Source organism: Procambarus clarkii, chromosome 63 (genome assembly GCF_040958095.1).
Source record: "Procambarus clarkii isolate CNS0578487 chromosome 63, FALCON_Pclarkii_2.0, whole genome shotgun sequence".
NCBI classification, from domain to species: Eukaryota; Metazoa; Arthropoda; class Malacostraca; order Decapoda; family Cambaridae; genus Procambarus; species Procambarus clarkii.
In genome coordinates, this window is record NC_091212.1 from 20,838,236 (window position 1) to 20,855,735 (window position 17,500).

A 17,500-nucleotide genomic window follows, 5' to 3' on the forward strand; every position below is an offset into this window, starting at 1 on the left:
GAAAATAAGCAGTCACTAATTTTATATAGTACTAAACAACAATGTTAACCTTAATTCTAATATGTTATGATGGTGAACAATACTTTTTACTAAAGTTAAAAGTTTGCAATGTAAGCAAAGAGTATTCCTACAGCTTGCACAAGAATTAAAAACAATCACAAGAAACTTACTAGTCATAAATCATGTAGTATTGACAAGAAGATATAAGTACTTTCTGTTTTCTTGATTAACATTCCTCTGGTTGATGTGTTAATCCTATACACTTTTTTTAAAAAGTCCTTACGTGGATTAACATTGAAGGCCCCAAATATTCTTGAATCACAAGGACTAGTAAATATTGGGCTTTGAAAAGGATATACCCTAACAATGAAGTAATTTTCTTCACTTCTTCGGCTGTGTACAGTCCTTAACACTTCACAGCAATTATATCCAGGTAACGAATATACATTGTTAGGAAATTTATGAGAAATTTTATTATCTGGAGATGTTTTATAAATCATGGTATTTTCAGCCTCCTTGTTACGAACCCGGATCCAGCGTCCATGCCTGGAGCAGTGACAAAAACGCCATCTGTGGGTCAGCTCCCGAAACCCCCGCCAAACGAACGACGACACCTAGTGAGGACAGCGTGTACTGGCCTCGAGGACCAGTTTCCAGTCTGGTTCAGCGCTCAACACCGCCGCTACTGACCTCTGGTGAGGTGGTGCTCCAACGACAGCGCCATCTATGGAGTGGATATGTCGGGCGTTTGTATCTGAGCCTGTGAGTGTGGTGTATTAGTGTCCCGGTTATTAATGACGTGTCTGCTTACAGAGCCGACCTGGGCCACTGTGTTGAAGGTGGAGTCAGTCTACCCGAGGCAGCCAGTCTCCATACAGTGAAGTTTGCTGCAGCTTTTGTGACGTCGCCCCCCCGGAAGAACACTGTGGTGTGTTAGCCTGCCATTGGAGTGGCAGTTAAAGGATTTACCCGGGACCGACGGTTGGAGACGATAATCCACTGGGGTAGTGAGGACAGGAGGGTGATTGGTGATATCACACGAGACTCCTGTCTAGGGCGTACCCCTTTTATCGTTCGTGGAGTGGCCGTACCAGCCTTGTTGGCTCAGTACCTGCCAGCAGACCTGCTGGACGTGTGGTTGACGGCCTCCACGACGGTGCCCCCAGTGGACCTGTGTTGTGGCTGACCTGTGGCCAGGGTAGACTCGGCGTTCTCAGAGGACACGTCTTGAGGCCACGAAGAAAGCGCCGCGGACTCAGCACCTAGCTTCGAGGATCCATAGTCTCCAGCAGAAGACTACAGTGTTGATCCCCTTGTAAAGTGTTAATACCCCTCCCCCTTGTGTACGTTTTACTATTATATATATTTATGGTGATGGTGTTAATTATAATATTAAGTTCTTAACTTTCTTTCCCTACTCCCTTTAAGTTACTTGCGTCACGGATCGCATCCCTTGAAAGCCTCTACTGGCTTGGGGTCGGATATATATATCTTCCTCTAACGACATCAGAGTAAGAACCCCGTTGCGTCCCGAGAGGGCCGTAACATAATTGGCATCCCCAGCGGGATCCGTCCCCTTGTTAAGTATGTTTGACAGGGGTGGTGAAGTGGCGTAATCCCTGTATATAATTCCCCCTGTGTGTGACGATTGTGACATACGTCCTGTGCGGTGCGAAAGAGTGACTAAGTGCGATATTGTGCAGTGCGGTGCTCGCTGTGATTAAGCGATTAAGTGCAATATTGCCTAGTGCGGTGCTCAGTGATTTAGTGTAATATTGTAGAGCGAAGTGTTCGCTTGGACTCAGTGCAATATTGGGTAGTGCGGTGCCCGAAGTGATTACGTGCAATATTGGCAAGTGCAGTGTTTGGTGCGATAAAGTGCAATATTGACGTAGAACAGTGCTCGGTGTGTTAAGTGCTCGTTAAGTGTTCCACCTGTGACAATGGCAGACAAAGCTACCATTGACGATCTGGACGAGGTTCAGGCTTTTCTGAACAGAGAAGATTGTCTTGCCAGATTAAAATATCTGAGCAAACCGGAACTTGTACTAGTGAGCGCCTACCTGGAGATCAAGATCCGTGCCAGTGATTCCCGTGTGGAGATCTTGTCCAAGGTTCACCGGCACCTGAAGGCAGAAGAGAAACAGGGAAGCGAGACTCCTAGTACAAGGGAAGGTGAGGAAATAGCTTCCACGGAAAAGGAAGATAAGGGCAGCGACGTTGACAGTGATGCCGGCGAGCTTAATATCAGCTTCCTAACAGTCAAGATGCGTGCCCTAGAAATTAATCGGGAAAATGAATGGAAGAAGTTAGAAATGGAACGAGAATTAAAAGATAAAGAAGTGGAGATGAAAAATAAAGAAATGGAGATGAAAGAAAAAGAATTGGCAATGAGGCGTTTAGAATTAGAAAGAGAAGAAAGAAGAGAAGAGCGAGAAAGAGAAGAGAAACGAGAAAGAGAAGAACGAGAAAGAGAAGAGAGACGGGAGAGAGAAGAACGAGAAAGAGAAGAGAAACGAGAAAGAGAAGAACGAGAAAGAGAAGAGAGACGAGAAAGAGAAGAACGAGAACGAGAGAGAGAAGAACGAGAAAGAGAAGAGAGACGAGAGAGAGAAGAACGAGAACGAGACAAAGAGGAAAGAGAGAGACAACATGAACTAGAAGTATTGCGATTAGGCGGTGGTCGGAGGCAAACAGCGGACACCAGTAGCTTCGATCCGGTACGCAACATCAAAATGGTCCCCAAATTCCATGAGAAGGAGGTGTCAAAATTCTTTGCAGCCTTCGAGAAAGTCGCTGCCTCTTTGGAGTGGCCAAGGGAGAATTGGGCCATCATGATACAGTCAGTCTTGACTGGGAAGGCCCAAATCGCCTACTCTACGTTATCCCTTGACGACTCCAGCGATTATGACAAGGTGAAGAAGGTTGTGCTCATGGCGTACCAATTGGTACCTGAGGCGTACAGGCAGAAATTTAGAAACCTGAAGAAGACCTCAGAGCACACTTTTACCGAATTCGCCACGATCAAGGAGCGACTTTTCCAGGAATGGTGTGCCTCTCGGAAGGTGGAGACCAAGGAAGACCTCGAGCAGCTGATTCTGCTCGAGGACTTCAAGGATTGTTTATCTGGAGACCTCAAGACGTACTTAGAGGAACAGCAGGTAGAGACCTTGAGTGCAGCAGCCACCATGGCTGAAGAGTATATCCTTACTCATAGGCCGTCTGCTAAGTACGTCCCGAGGAATTACCAGCGCCGGTTTGACCGACCTCACGACGTAGAAGAAGTAAGACCCGTCCCACAAAGTGCTAAGAAGACGCCCCCAAGTAGTCCCCGAAGAACAAGTCCTAGCAGTCCGAAACACCGGAGCCCGAGGAGGAATATGGTGTGCTGGACTTGTGGGCAGAAAGGGCACATAGCTGCTAGGTGCCGAGGCAGAAGAGGTGGCAGCGCACGAAGGGAGGTGATGTTGATGAGCTGTGTTACACCACCAGTAGGAAACCAGTCTACGACGACGCAGGAAGGACCAAGTTTGTTGGTCCCTCACACTTCAACCGGGTATGTAACGAGTAATCATACTGGTAGATCAATTGTAGTGCTCAGAGATAGTGGAGCAGCCCAGTCCCTGATCGTGAAGAGCTCGTTACCCGAGGGAGTAAGTGTGGATGGGAGACCAGAGGTGATCCTGGTTGGGTTTCCTAGGACGCAGTACATCGCCCCCTTAGTGCCAGTACATCTTGATTCGCCTTATTTCAGCGGCACATGTGAGTTGGCAGTAGTCGATACCCTCCCTGTGGCTGGGATTGACGTGGTACTAGCCAACGACTTGGTGACAGATTGGAGCACCAATCGTCCCAAGGTTGCGGACGAGTCTACCGGAACAGCACGGTCTGAGGTAACAGGCAATGGTAATGTCCAGGTAAAGACAGACCCGGATTTGAACATGTCTAATTTGTCCTCTCCCCCGCAGATCGACAGTTATCTAGCAGTGTCTCCTGATTCTCTCGACAAGGAACATGAAGTTAAGAAGGCAGAGGTACCTGAGCAAGAAGAGAGGCCTTGTGTGCGGGCACCCACGGATACCAACGAGTCTGGAGCGAAGGCGGATGTGTGCTTGCGGTATGGCAAGGTACAGCATGTAGTGAACCAGCCAGAGATTCCCCAGACGTCAGAGGTAGGTGCGGTGTGTTCAAAAGGTCTAGTGCCCTCTTCGGTCCAAGCCAGGCGTGTGGATGTGGCCGGCTATGGACATGACTGGCTCGGGAAGCTTATCCCTCAATTGGCCTCATGTTTCTTAGCGATACTTTGTTTGATTCTCGTATGTGTTCTCCTATGTGCTCTCTGTGTTCTCAGTAAGGATCAGTGGACGACCCGAAGGATGATGGCTCCCGTGAACATCGAGAAGAGGTCCCAGGGATTGGAGAGTTGTACTGCAAGTGTTGCAGTTGAAGAAGGGACCTGGGAGGTAATAGATGATACAGGAGGTACGACATGTGATAATGTGAGTGACTGTTTCCGACAGGTTGACACCCCCCGCGTGACTGCTGAGCCTCAATGCAGCGTTATGTGGAACGTTGGTCGACCTGACGGTGGCAGAGCGAATGCCACCTGCGACGTACGAACAGCCCCGTTGGGACTAGGTGTGGACCTAGTAGAGTATGCTGTAAGTACTGTTTTACTCGCGGTCGCTATCACTCTGAATTATCAGACCCCTGTATTCCAGGTTCCTGTCTCCCTGAAGGACCATCGGACTGGCACCAGAAATGCCGTCTGTGGTCAGCCATCATCGGTGCCACGACATAGGAAAGTGTCGAGTCACCCCAGATCGCGTCGAAACCAATCCGTACTCGAGAGATGTGAGATGACGCCCCTGCTTGACATCGCAGTGGAGACGTGGAAGATTACGTCAGGCAGGTCATCGCCTTCAATTTTAAAGTTCCCATTGAGCCGGAATTGCCCAGTAGGACAGTTCTGTGGACGCGACAGCCTCGCTATTCCAGATCATAAAGCATGTAAGTCCATTTGGAGTTGTGTCGCCCTGCTAATTTGGTTTGTGTTTTTTATAGAACCCCAAACCAAATTCTTTTTGGTGGGGAGGTGTTACGAACCCGGATCCAGCGTCCGTGCCTGGAGCAGTGACAAAAACGCCATCTGTGGGTCAGCTCCCGAAACCCCCGCCAAACGAACGACGACACCTAGTGAGGACAGCGTGTACTGGCCTCGAGGACCAGTTTCCAGTCTGGTTCAGCGCTCAACACCGCCGCTACTGACCTCTGGTGAGGTGGTGCTCCAACGACAGCGCCATCTATGGAGTGGATATGTCGGGCGTTTGTATCTGAGCCTGTGAGTGTGGTGTATTAGTGTCCCGGTTATTAATGACGTGTCTGCTTACAGAGCCGACCTGGGACCACTGTGTTGAAGGTGGAGTCAGTCTACCCGAGGCAGCCAGTCTCCATACAGTGAAGTTTGCTGCAGCTTTTGTGACGTCGCCCCCCCGGAAGAACACTGTGGTGTGTTAGCCTGCCATTGGAGTGGCAGTTAAAGGATTTACCCGGGACCGACGGTTGGAGACGATAATCCACTGGGGTAGTGAGGACAGGAGGGTGATTGGTGATATCACACGAGACTCCTGTCTAGGGCGTACCCCTTTTATCGTTCGTGGAGTGGCCGTACCAGCCTTGTTGGCTCAGTACCTGCCAGCAGACCTGCTGGACGTGTGGTTGACGGCCTCCACGACGGTGCCCCCAGTGGACCTGTGTTGTGGCTGACCTGTGGCCAGGGTAGACTCGGCGTTCTCAGAGGACACGTCTTGAGGCCACGAAGAAAGCGCCGCGGACTCAGCACCTAGCTTCGAGGATCCATAGTCTCCAGCAGAAGACTACAGTGTTGATCCCCTTGTAAAGTGTTAATACCCCTCCCCCTTGTGTACGTTTTACTATTATATATATTTATGGTGATGGTGTTAATTATAATATTAAGTTCTTAACTTTCTTTCCCTACTCCCTTTAAGTTACTTGCGTCACGGATCGCATCCCTTGAAAGCCTCTACTGGCTTGGGGTCGGATATATATATCTTCCTCTAACGACATCAGAGTAAGAACCCCGTTGCGTCCCGAGAGGGCCGTAACACTCCTTTATTCTTTTTGTAATTTGGACAATTGGATTTTTACTTGATCTGACCATCTTTTTCAGCTGATGCAAATAATTTTCAAATGGAAAAGCTGAACAACTGTCAAGAGTACCATGTTCCTCAGCATCTGCTGTTAGGTGAATCAAACTGTGAACATTGTAGACTAGAAAATCTTTCCCATACAGATCACCACACCTTGATACAAAATTCAGCAAAAGGTCATGAGCATATTTGCCGTATTTTAAGGACATACATGTGGGCGAAACAAGAAAACTTATACCAACACTGAGAGTAAGGAAATGATGATACATCTCTTGGGGTAGAATACCTTTCAATACAAGCTTTCCTGTGTAGAGAAGAAACTGTCTGTATTCAGTTGCCTTCCATCTGTCAATTTCTTCCAAACCTCGTGGTTTACGTGCAAAAATATTGGGCACAAAATCTTTTATGCTCACCAATCTAGCACTAATTTCAGAAATCTGGCGGCTACATAATTTAAATGTGTTTTTCCGTATCCAGGTGACAAGAAGTCGCTTCATAACACCAAGGCACACCTGGTGCATATAGTCAATGGGAAACGCTGCAATTAAGTCTATGTTCAAGTCACAGAATGGTGATTTACCATGATGATGTTGCGAGTTAGATTGATTACGGAAGCGTGTGTCTGTTCTAATGGTTAAATTTGTTACTTCTGGATATGTCATTTTCCCCATCCAAGTACCTTTCTGTTCACATTTGTCACAGCCATAATAACCTGAAAACAGTTTTATGGACTTCACCATAGCCTTAGCAGGTGCATCACAAATTACACATTGTAATTTTATGTTGATAGTTCTGTTACCATATTGAATCCCATGCAACAAAAGGTCATCCATATCAGATATAAAATCATATAAGAAATTTAAATCACTTGGCTTAGAACGTCCATACATGAGGACAACTGGAAAGACTTTCAAAGGTGTAATATTCATTACTGCACAGAGAACTGGCCACAAAGCATCATTTTTGCTTCTAAATATAGGAAGGCCATCAATGTTACATGACAATAATAATTGTCTCAGTCCTTTTATAGTTGCTTTTGGATATCTACTTATGTTTTTTAACAGTTCCTCTTTTAACCCAAAGTAGACATATTTCATTCCAGATTTTTGCTGAGTTTCTATGTACCTTTCAGAACTGATTAGTGTCCGAGCTGTTTTTGGTAAGTAGTCAATTCCCATTTGCCTCAAAATTTTTAATAATTCATCAACAGCATTGTGTGTAACACCATTCTTGTTTACCCACTGAATTAATAAATTCTGTGGGTAAACAAGTGAATGATGATTATCATGGTCATCATTCTCCTCCTCACTTTGAGAATTAGATAATACATCATGAATATCAGTAAGATTCATGTGTAAATCATCAATTTCAGAGCCTAATCCATACTCTTGATTTGACTCGGCTTCAAAAGAACTAATGTCATTGTCTGACGACTCAATCTCTGAACTTGATGCTGCCTCAGTAAGATTAATGGGTTCACTAGTGTGTACAGCTGTATTTGGATGCATTTTGTGTATACGTTTTAGCCTTCTTGATACTTGCATCCATCTGTTGTTGTATTGGAGTCGCTTTTTTCGCTTATACTCGTACATTCTGTTAAAGAGTGTCAAATTTCTACATTAGACTACCATATTACCTATATTATTGTTAATAATGTATTGACAGATGCAATATGTATTAAAATTCTAAAAATAAGTCATTCATTATATACAATGTGTGATAATTAAAGCTGGTGCATATAACATCCTTGTCAGGCACATGCAAAAGTGAACACTTCCAGAATTGGAGACATGCAGAAATGTAACATATGGAAATAGAGGCATGCCAAAACAAAGACATGCATAAATTCAAATTCTTATCGAAATAATTTCTAGTGATTATTATATAAATTATTCCATCAGTACTAGATCAAATATTCAATACCATCCTCCCATTGGAAAGAGTAATCATGTCCTGTTGGACATTAATTATATGTTGAGATATAATCTAAAAGAAAATAGGGACATTGAAATTGTTGTTAAACTCTATTTCAATAAAGGACACTATAGGGAACCTAGAACCCTGTATTACAAGTGTAAGTGATAATTTTGGAAAATTTAATTAAAGCTAATTGTGTAGGACACCTGGAGATATGGTGCCCATATCTAAAGAATCACATCAACTGGTAAAGGTATAGACTTGCCAATAAGTGGCTCCCAGGTTAGAGGCATAAAATGCCAAAACTAGATGGTAGAATAAAAAGAAGATATTGTAAAAGGTAACCAAACAAAGATGCCACAGAAATATTAGAAAATTAACTTTCGCAAGCAGCGTGGTAGACATGGTTGGAACAAGTTAGGTGAGAGGGTGGTTCTCCCTAGAATCTGGATGTAGCAGGTGCTCAATTGTCAAAAGTGAAAAATTTGGTTTATTTAACATACACGCCATAGACCGGCTTGGGAAAAAAAGTTCGTAAAACCCAGGGGCCATAGACCGGCTTGGGAAAAAAAGTTCGTAAAACCCAGGGGCCATAGACCGGCTATGAAAGAAAATTTGAGAAAACCCTGGGGCCATAGAACGGCTATTTAATCCCCTTGAACGGACCTGTGCATGGACCACTGAGGCATAAAAAAAAACACGGGCCATAGACCGGCTTGGGAAAAAGAAGTTCGTAAAACCCTGGGGCCATAGAACGGCTATTTAATCCCCTTGAACGGACATGTGCATGGACCACTGAGGCATCGAAAAAAAACATGGGCCATAGACCGGCTTGGGAAAAAAAGCTAGGTTAGGCTAGGTAAAAAAGAAAGGAGCTAGGTTAGACTATGTATGTTTAAATCTCTGATTTAAACAGAGCCAGTGTTCAGTCAAATAACTAAATTTATCAAATCTTATCCTTGTATAATATACAAGCTGATGTGAGATCCCTGTCTACAGGTGGACTGGAACTTCTATCAACTAATCCATACATCAAACCTGTCCCTTACAGCCCACAATCTATCATTAGGAAAACCATGTGAGAAATCTTTAAGGAATTCTGATAAAGAAAGAGATCTAGGGGTGGTTCTAAATAGAAAACTATCACCTGAGGACCACATAAAGAACATTGTGTGAGGAGCCTATGCCATGCATTCCAACTTCAACAGCATGTTGTGGGGTGCCGATATTGTGTGCCATCACATGTAAACCAATCAACCCACAAATACGTCAACATGGACCAGCATTACACCGTCTAACATACTCTGTCAGATGTAACAACTAAATTTGTGAATTCAAGACCTAATCTATTGCATAACACAGTGTTAGTACGAGAAAAACATTACTTACATTCGAAGCCGTGTTTTAAAATGGCGCGGACCTTGGTCTACTGACGCTCCACACTGTGTGTTCGTTTGCGTATGATGAACGTGTGACAATTTACTACAACAATTATTTAATTATTCTTATTCTTTATTTTACTATTTTTAGGGTACATGAAATTTCCAAATTATTTGAACACAATAATATAATTGCATTGTCATAACCTTTATATATTACGGAAAATACGATGACATGAACGAAGTCAAAGTGAAGTTGAAGTCAGTCATTCGCCGAACGTATTAGTCATTTTTTTTCTCCCAAACGATAAGGGATAACAAATCCACAGAGCATATAAGTGTAGAGTAAAGTCAATTTTATTCAGGAAAGTACATACATAGTTGATTTACAAACATAATGTTGGATTTATAGATAGAGCTAGTGCATACAATACCTAAAGCCAATATAGTAGGCATATAGCATTTCAGGCAACCGGGCAGTATATATGGACCCCTTACTCAAATCTCTGAATATGTTAGATATTAAGTCCCTGCACATACTCTCATGTGTATTTTATATATATAAAACGCTGCACTGTAATGTCAATCCTGACCCTAAAAGCTTCCTAGAAGGTTGTAACAGATCCCATGAGCACCACACCAGAAACAAATACCTGTAGGTGTGTACTGATGGTGCCTTATAGTGTGTACTCGTACCTTATGGTGTGTACTGGGGCCTTATGGTGTATACAGGTGCTTTATGGTGTTTACTGGTGCCTTTTGGTGTGTTCTAGTGCCTTATGGTGCGTACTGGTGCCGTATGGAGTGTACTGGTGCCTTATGGTGTGTACTGGTGCATTATTGTGTGTACTGGTGCCTTATTGTGTACTGGTGCCTTATGGTGTGTACTGGTGCATTATGGTGTGTACTGGTGCATTATGGTGTGTACTGGTGCATTATGGTGTGTACTGGTGCCTTATGGTGTGTGTTCTGGTGCCTTATGGTGTGTACTGGTGCATTATGGTGTGTATAATGCACACTTTAGTGCGCGCGGCACTAGCTGGAAAAACAAGCAGGTTGTGCTCAAGCGTAAACACAAAAAAGTTTATAATCTTTTCACGCTGCTAACCTCAATTCTCGAGCTACGTTTTTCATTTTGGTATCAATGCGTTGGCAATAAAATTCTCTACAAGATCATATGCATAAAATGTCACCGAAGCATTTGGTATCCCACCACGAAGTAAATAAACACGAAGATGACTCGCCGTGACACCCAAACAGGAAGTAAATGTTCATACTCTTTCGTTTGTTGCCAGCCTCACAGTCATCCTACAGCGCTCATTTTGATATCACTGAACTCACAATAAAATTCCCCACCCAGACATATGCCTACCAATGTCTAATTATGGTATCGGGTGACCCGCACGAGTGTGGGAACTGGGCGAAGCATTAGCCGTGATTTCAGCAGGGACGACACTGGTGTGATGCAGGGCTTTGAATGTTTATACTGATTTCACTGTCCTGACAATATTTCTGGAGCTACGTATTTCATTTTTATAGCAATGTGTTCGCAATAGAAAGTTCTATAAGAACATGGGTAGAGTTGGCCAACACAGCGTCAAATAAATTTGCGGCGAATAAAATCTTACGCGTGTTTGTACCCGTGAGCGTCAAAAGTTTTTACTTTGCTCATGTTTTTCAAGTTTATACTTGTTTCACACCGTTTTTTTTTGTATAGTGTTCGGAATAAAATTCCCTACACAGACATATGCATATCAAATACAATTCCTTGGAATTCACAGCTGTAGAGATGACGGAAAACACACAACCGGAACCCGCTCTTGACACTCCAACTCACACCCGCAACACCCACAAAAAAAGTTTCTCTTGTTTCATGTATACTTACTTTAGTTTTCGTGCTACAGTTCTCATTTAGGTATCAAAATATTCCTAAGAAAATAGACTACAATACTGAAACAATCTAAGACAATTATGTGTACTTACCAATGCAAAGACGATTGTAGTAAAATAAGTTGAGCATTTTATCTCCACTCCACCTCCTTCAGGTACTGATTCCTGAAGTTGCTCAACAGATGTTCCTAGGTGGAGTGAAGCTGATGTAGGTGGTTATTTCTTGTCCACCCAATACACCCTTTTCCTGTGATAAGTGGTGTAACAAGGTATGACGCAAAGTGGAACATCGCATGTCTTGCACGCTATACCAGTTTCCTTCCTGATACCCGACTTTGAACACACTTCACACCTGCGACGTTTGGGGATTTTTACCAGCTCATGTTTCAATTTATAGTTCAGGCGAGTCTCTGCTATAACAACACGTCGCTGTTGTCTCTTGGTTGGCAATAAACTACTGTCTGAATCGTCGCTCTCACTATTGTTTTCAAACACTAATGTGGAATATGAATTATCTTCATCAGATTCAGCTTCAGCACTAGGTGTAGACGTGAAGAGAGGGCGCCTCACACCCGACGGGCCAGGTGTTGACGGGTCAGCAGCAGGATACACAGGACCAGTGTCATGATTTATGTCTGGAGCATGAACTAGATGTGGAGATGGTGTAGTTGTTGCAGGCCACTCTGCCTTGTCAAATTTCAATAAAGACCAAATAGCAACTTCATGGAACTAGAGCAGAGTTAGTTTCCTTCGATCATCTGTGTTGGCCTTGTACAATGCATGTACAATGCATTGAGTAAAGACCAAATAGCAACTTCATGGAACTAGAGCAGAGTTAGTTTCCTTCGATCATCTGTGTTGGCCTTGTACAATGCAACCACAAGTTGACATTGAATGTGAATTAACAATGAGACAAGTAAGATTTATACTAATACATTTATACTAACTCTGTTGAGCGTTGACCATTTATACATCAAATCTGTTGATGTGAGCACTTTAGTTTAGTCTGCCGTTTAAAGAAAAAAAGAGCATATCAATGGTATATCACAGAAAACGAATTTATCATAAACTCATGTATTTGTCTTATCATATTGAACTGCATTCATATTTTTAATATATAACAATATGAATATACAAATTTCTGTAAATCCCCTACCTTGTTGGAATCTGTGGAAATGAATGAGCAAATGTGCTGGCTGAAGGCGCTGAAGGAAACCACATTGGTTTCATTTTGGATACAAATGTCCATGGAAATTCAAAATGGAAACTAATTATATAGTTGAACCTGCAGAGACGAGTTTAAGAATCTGTGTTGAGAGTGATGGACACAGCCTTCACAATTATACTTCAGAGAATGTAAACATCTAAGAGTCATTAGAAATATGTGTAGAATAATAAACCCTACATTGTTTGAGTTAGGGAAAACACCATTTGTGATATATAGATACTATAGCTGTTCCTAAAGATTCACCCCATTTTGCACCAGCAAGATAACATATAAGATTTTAAGAGTTGACGAATGTTAATATTCTTGTTTGATAAACTGTGAACTTGAGACATAGTTAATAAGAACATATTAACACAACAAAATGTTTTCATAATCTTTAACACCACTTTCCAGCAACTTATATAATTTATATAAATTATTTTAGAGAATAATACATAAATTATATATTTAAACATGATATAGTGTTTAGTGGAATGTATAAGGAGTCAAATTGTGTTAAAAAGAGCAATTTTTAGAAAATTTGGAAAAATACTTTTTTCTGTTCAAATTATAACTAAATGGATTTTAAAGGTTTCACTCAGCCAATATATATCATTCACAATTTATTAATGAATTTTACAAAAAAAACACCATAAATTTTATATTTAAACATGTAAAAACTATTTGTTTTACATTTGGAAGAAAATAATTGTAGAAAAACAATTTATAATTAAACCTTTGTGTTTGGATTTTTTGAGTAAAAGTTTCTCAAAGGCTTTCCTGCACCATTCTCAATGCAAATCATTCCCACACCTATGGCAAGAGATAGGCGAACGTTGTGTAGATGATTTGTGTTTGCTGGGTATTTACTCCTCTGCCTAGCAACAAGTCTGTCTAATTATACTCATTAACTGTTTTTCAAAGTTCCCCATAGTGGCCTTTATTGAAATCGAGTTCATGAACCGTTTCAATGTTCTTATTTTCTTCTAGATTATATCTTAAAGTATATTTAAATGTTATTGTTATTATTGTTATTAAATGTTATTGTGACATTGCATTGCAATTGAGCTATGTTGTTTACCATACCGTTCATTTCGTGAGTATAAGTATAGATGCCACACTTGTGACAGGTAAAACCATGCCTTTTTTGAAAAACTGCACCGTCTGTTGCACGTAAGAGCAACCCACACTATATTATGTTGCGATATTATTTCAATATTTCCGATTGCATTGATAATTTGAATTTTCATAGATTTCAATTTATTTTCATTTCGATTTAATAATTTTGTGTGACATTGCATTGAAATTGAGCTGTTTTGTTTACCATACTGTTCATTTCATGAGTATAGTTTATTTTTTTATTTTTTTCATTTCATTTTTTTAGCTGTTCTTATTTTTCAGTGATGGGAATATCAGATCATTTGATGTTCCTAATTTTCTGATGGAAGCATCAGACCATTATAGAATGCATCGGATGAGGTAGTTTGGAATGGTGGGGAGGACGAGAGGGGGGTATGGTGGGGAAGACGAGGGGACAGAGGAGAGGGTAATGGTGGGGAGGACGAGGGGACTGGGGAGTTGGGGATGGTGGGGACAGGGGAATGCTGGGGAGGACAAAGGGACAGGTGAATGGGAGATGGTGGGGGAGGAAGAAGGACAGGGGAGGGGAAAATGGTAAGGAGGACGATGGGACAGGGAAGTGGGAATAGTGGGGATGATGTGGGGACGGGGAAGTGGGAAGGACGAGAGGACTGTGGAATGGGGAATGGCAAAGTGAATTATAATTATATATATTAATTAATTCTTATAAATTTCCAGAAGCCTGTATCAACACCCACACTAATGCAACTGAAAGAGATGTTGAGACAAGTATTGCTGATATGTTGAAGAACGCCCCAAACAAACTCGGTGGAAACAGATACAAGGTAAAGTTTGCCAATTTGCTGTAGTCTAATTCAATTTCTTTTTAGTAATCTTCGAGAACATTTATGCTATGAATAAGATAAAATAATGTAACTGATTTTGACTAAATATGTAGATATATTTAATTTTCTGAGCACTAATAATGAAAGAAAACCAAAATAAGAGGTGGCTACTATCTCTAATAATGGGCTGGAATAATGCAGGATATAATAATATATATATATATATATAAATATGACAATGTCAGACCACGGAGGAAGAATGAAACAGGAATTTCCTTAAGTACTTTTGTATATTAAATACATCTTCAGAAGGTCCTTCTGAAGATGTATTTAATATACAAAAGTACTTAAGGAAATTCCTGTTTCATTCTTCCTCCGTGGTCTGACATTGTCACATTCTTAATCACGTGTTTATTTTCGTGATATACACACATATATATAAATATATATATATATATTTATATATATATATATATATTTATTTTTATAAATATATATATGATATAAGATTCTATATAGATTCTATTCTATTATTCTATTCTATTCTATTCTATAGTTTTATATAGATTCTTGTTTTAGTTTTTTTTTCTATAATATGGAAACGGTTTTTAATAAATAAATTAAATATTATATAATAAAAAAATGTATTATTGAAAACAATTAGTAACAAACAATATTTCATTACAGGGTGGTGAAGCAAGAAGACATGTGCATCACACAGCAGACTTGGATATGACGAAGAATGAAAATGGCTAATGTCTATATAGAAGAATCTATATGTGTTTATATATAGACACATATAGATTCCTATATATAACCTATATATATATATATGTGTGTATATATATTATAATATATATATATATATATATATATATATATATATATATATATATATCTATATATATATATATATATATATATATATATATATATATATATATATATATATATATATATATTATATATATATATATATATATATATATATATATATATATATATATATATATATATATATATATATATATTTATATATTTATATATATATATATATATATATATATATATATATATAAATATATATTTTATTAAATATGACCGAAAAAGTAAGATTAATAATTCTAACACGAATTTTCTCAATCTTTCGTACATTATGCTTCACTGTTGGAGGTAAATCAAAAATCACTTCTCCAAAATTCATTTTTATTTCTAGTCTGACGCGACACGGGCGCGTTTCGTAAAACTTATTACATTTTCAAAGACTTCACAAATACACAACTGATTAGAACTTGCATTTCCCTGATTTTATATCTACTTTTGAGTGAGGTGGGAAGGGTGATGTGGCATTACATTTGAGTGAGGTGGGAAGGATGATGTGGCATTAGAGGATATTAATAGGGTATTAAAAGTATCAACACAAGACAGAACACGAAACAATGGATATTGAATAGAAGTGTTTGTAGAAAGCCTATTGGTCCATATTTCTTGTTGCTTCTATATTGGAGCGGAGTCTTGAGGTGGGTAGAATATAGTTGTGCAATAATTGGCTGTTGATTGCTGGTGTTGACTTCTTGATGTGTAGTGCCTCGCAAACGTCAAGCCGCCTGCTATCGCTGTATCTATCGATGATTTCTGTGTTGTTTACTAGGATTTCTCTGGCGATGGTTTGGTTATGGGAAGAGATTATATGTTCCTTAATGGAGCCCTGTTGTTTATGCATCGTTAAACGCCTAGAAAGAGATGTTGTTGTCTTGCCTATATACTGGGTTTTTTGGAGCTTACAGTCCCCAAGTGGGCATTTGAAGGCATAGACGACGTTAGTCTCTTTTAAAGCGTTCTGTTTCGTGTCTGGAGAGTTTCTCATGAGTAGGCTGGCCGTTTTTCTGGTTTTATAGTAAATCGTCAGTTGTATCCTCTGATTTTTGTCTGTAGGGATAACGTTTCTATTAACAATATCTTTCAGGACCCTTTCCTCTGTTTTATGAGCTGTGGAAAAGAAGTTCCTGTAAAATAGTCTAATAGGGGGTATAGGTGTTGTGTTAGTTGTCTCTTCAGAGGTTGCATGGCTTTTCACTTTCCTTCTTATGATGTCTTCGATGAAACCATTGGAGAAGCCGTTATTGACTAGAACCTGCCTTACCCTACAGAGTTCTTCGTCGACTTGCTTCCATTCTGAGCTGTGGCTGAGAGCACGGTCGACGTATGCGTTAACAACACTCCTCTTGTACCTGTCAGGGCAGTCGCTGTTGGCATTTAGGCACATTCCTATGTTTGTTTCCTTTGTGTAGACTGCAGTGTGGAAACCTCCGCCCTTTTCCATGACTGTTACATCTAGAAAAGGCAGCTTCCCATCCTTTTCCGTCTCGTAAGTGAAACGCAGCACGGAACTCTGCTCAAATGCCTCCTTCAGCTCCTGCAGATGTCTGACATCAGGTACCTGTGTAAAAATGTCGTCAACATACCTGCAGTATATGGCCGGTTTCAAGTTCATGTCGACTAAGACTTTTTGCTCGATGGTACCCATGTAGAAGTTTGCAAACAGGACACCTAGGGGAGAACCCATAGCGACCCCATCTACTTGCTTATACATATGCCCATCCGGGCTCAAGAAGGGTGCCTCTTTAGTACAAGCTTGGAGTAGTTTCCTCAGAATACTTTCTGGCATGTCAAGAGGAGTACAGGCTGGATCACGATACACTCTGTCGGCTATCATTCCGATTGTCTCGTCCACAGGTACGTTGGTAAACAGCGATTCTACGTCCAACGAGGCTCTTATCCCTGTGGCCCGTGCGCCCCGCAGTAAGTCCACAAATTCCTTTGGAGACTTCAGGCTGAAGGCGCAAGGAACATAAGGAGTCAGCAGGCCGTTGAGTCGCTTTGCCAATCTGTACGTGGGTGTGGGTATCTGGCTAATGATTGGCCGAAGTGGGTTTCCAGGCTTGTGCGTCTTGACATTTCCATACGCATATCCAGGTTTATATTCCCCAATGATCTTGGGGAATATAATGC

At 41.0% G+C, this 17,500-nt stretch overlaps 2 protein-coding genes across 2 annotated transcripts in view; one reads left to right on the top strand and one right to left on the bottom strand.

Moving 5' to 3' along the window:
* The window catches only part of LOC123769472 (uncharacterized), a 385,122-nt gene that overhangs the window by 229,630 nt on the left and 137,992 nt on the right, over nucleotides 1-17,500 (bottom strand).
* The window catches only part of LOC138354543 (uncharacterized), a 77,666-nt gene continuing 63,354 nt past the window's right edge, over nucleotides 3,189-17,500 (top strand). The window contains exon 1 of the mRNA XM_069308906.1: nucleotides 3,189-3,324. Coding sequence (XP_069165007.1) covers nucleotides 3,189-3,324 — 136 coding nt within the window. The remainder of the gene's footprint in view (nucleotides 3,325-17,500) is intronic.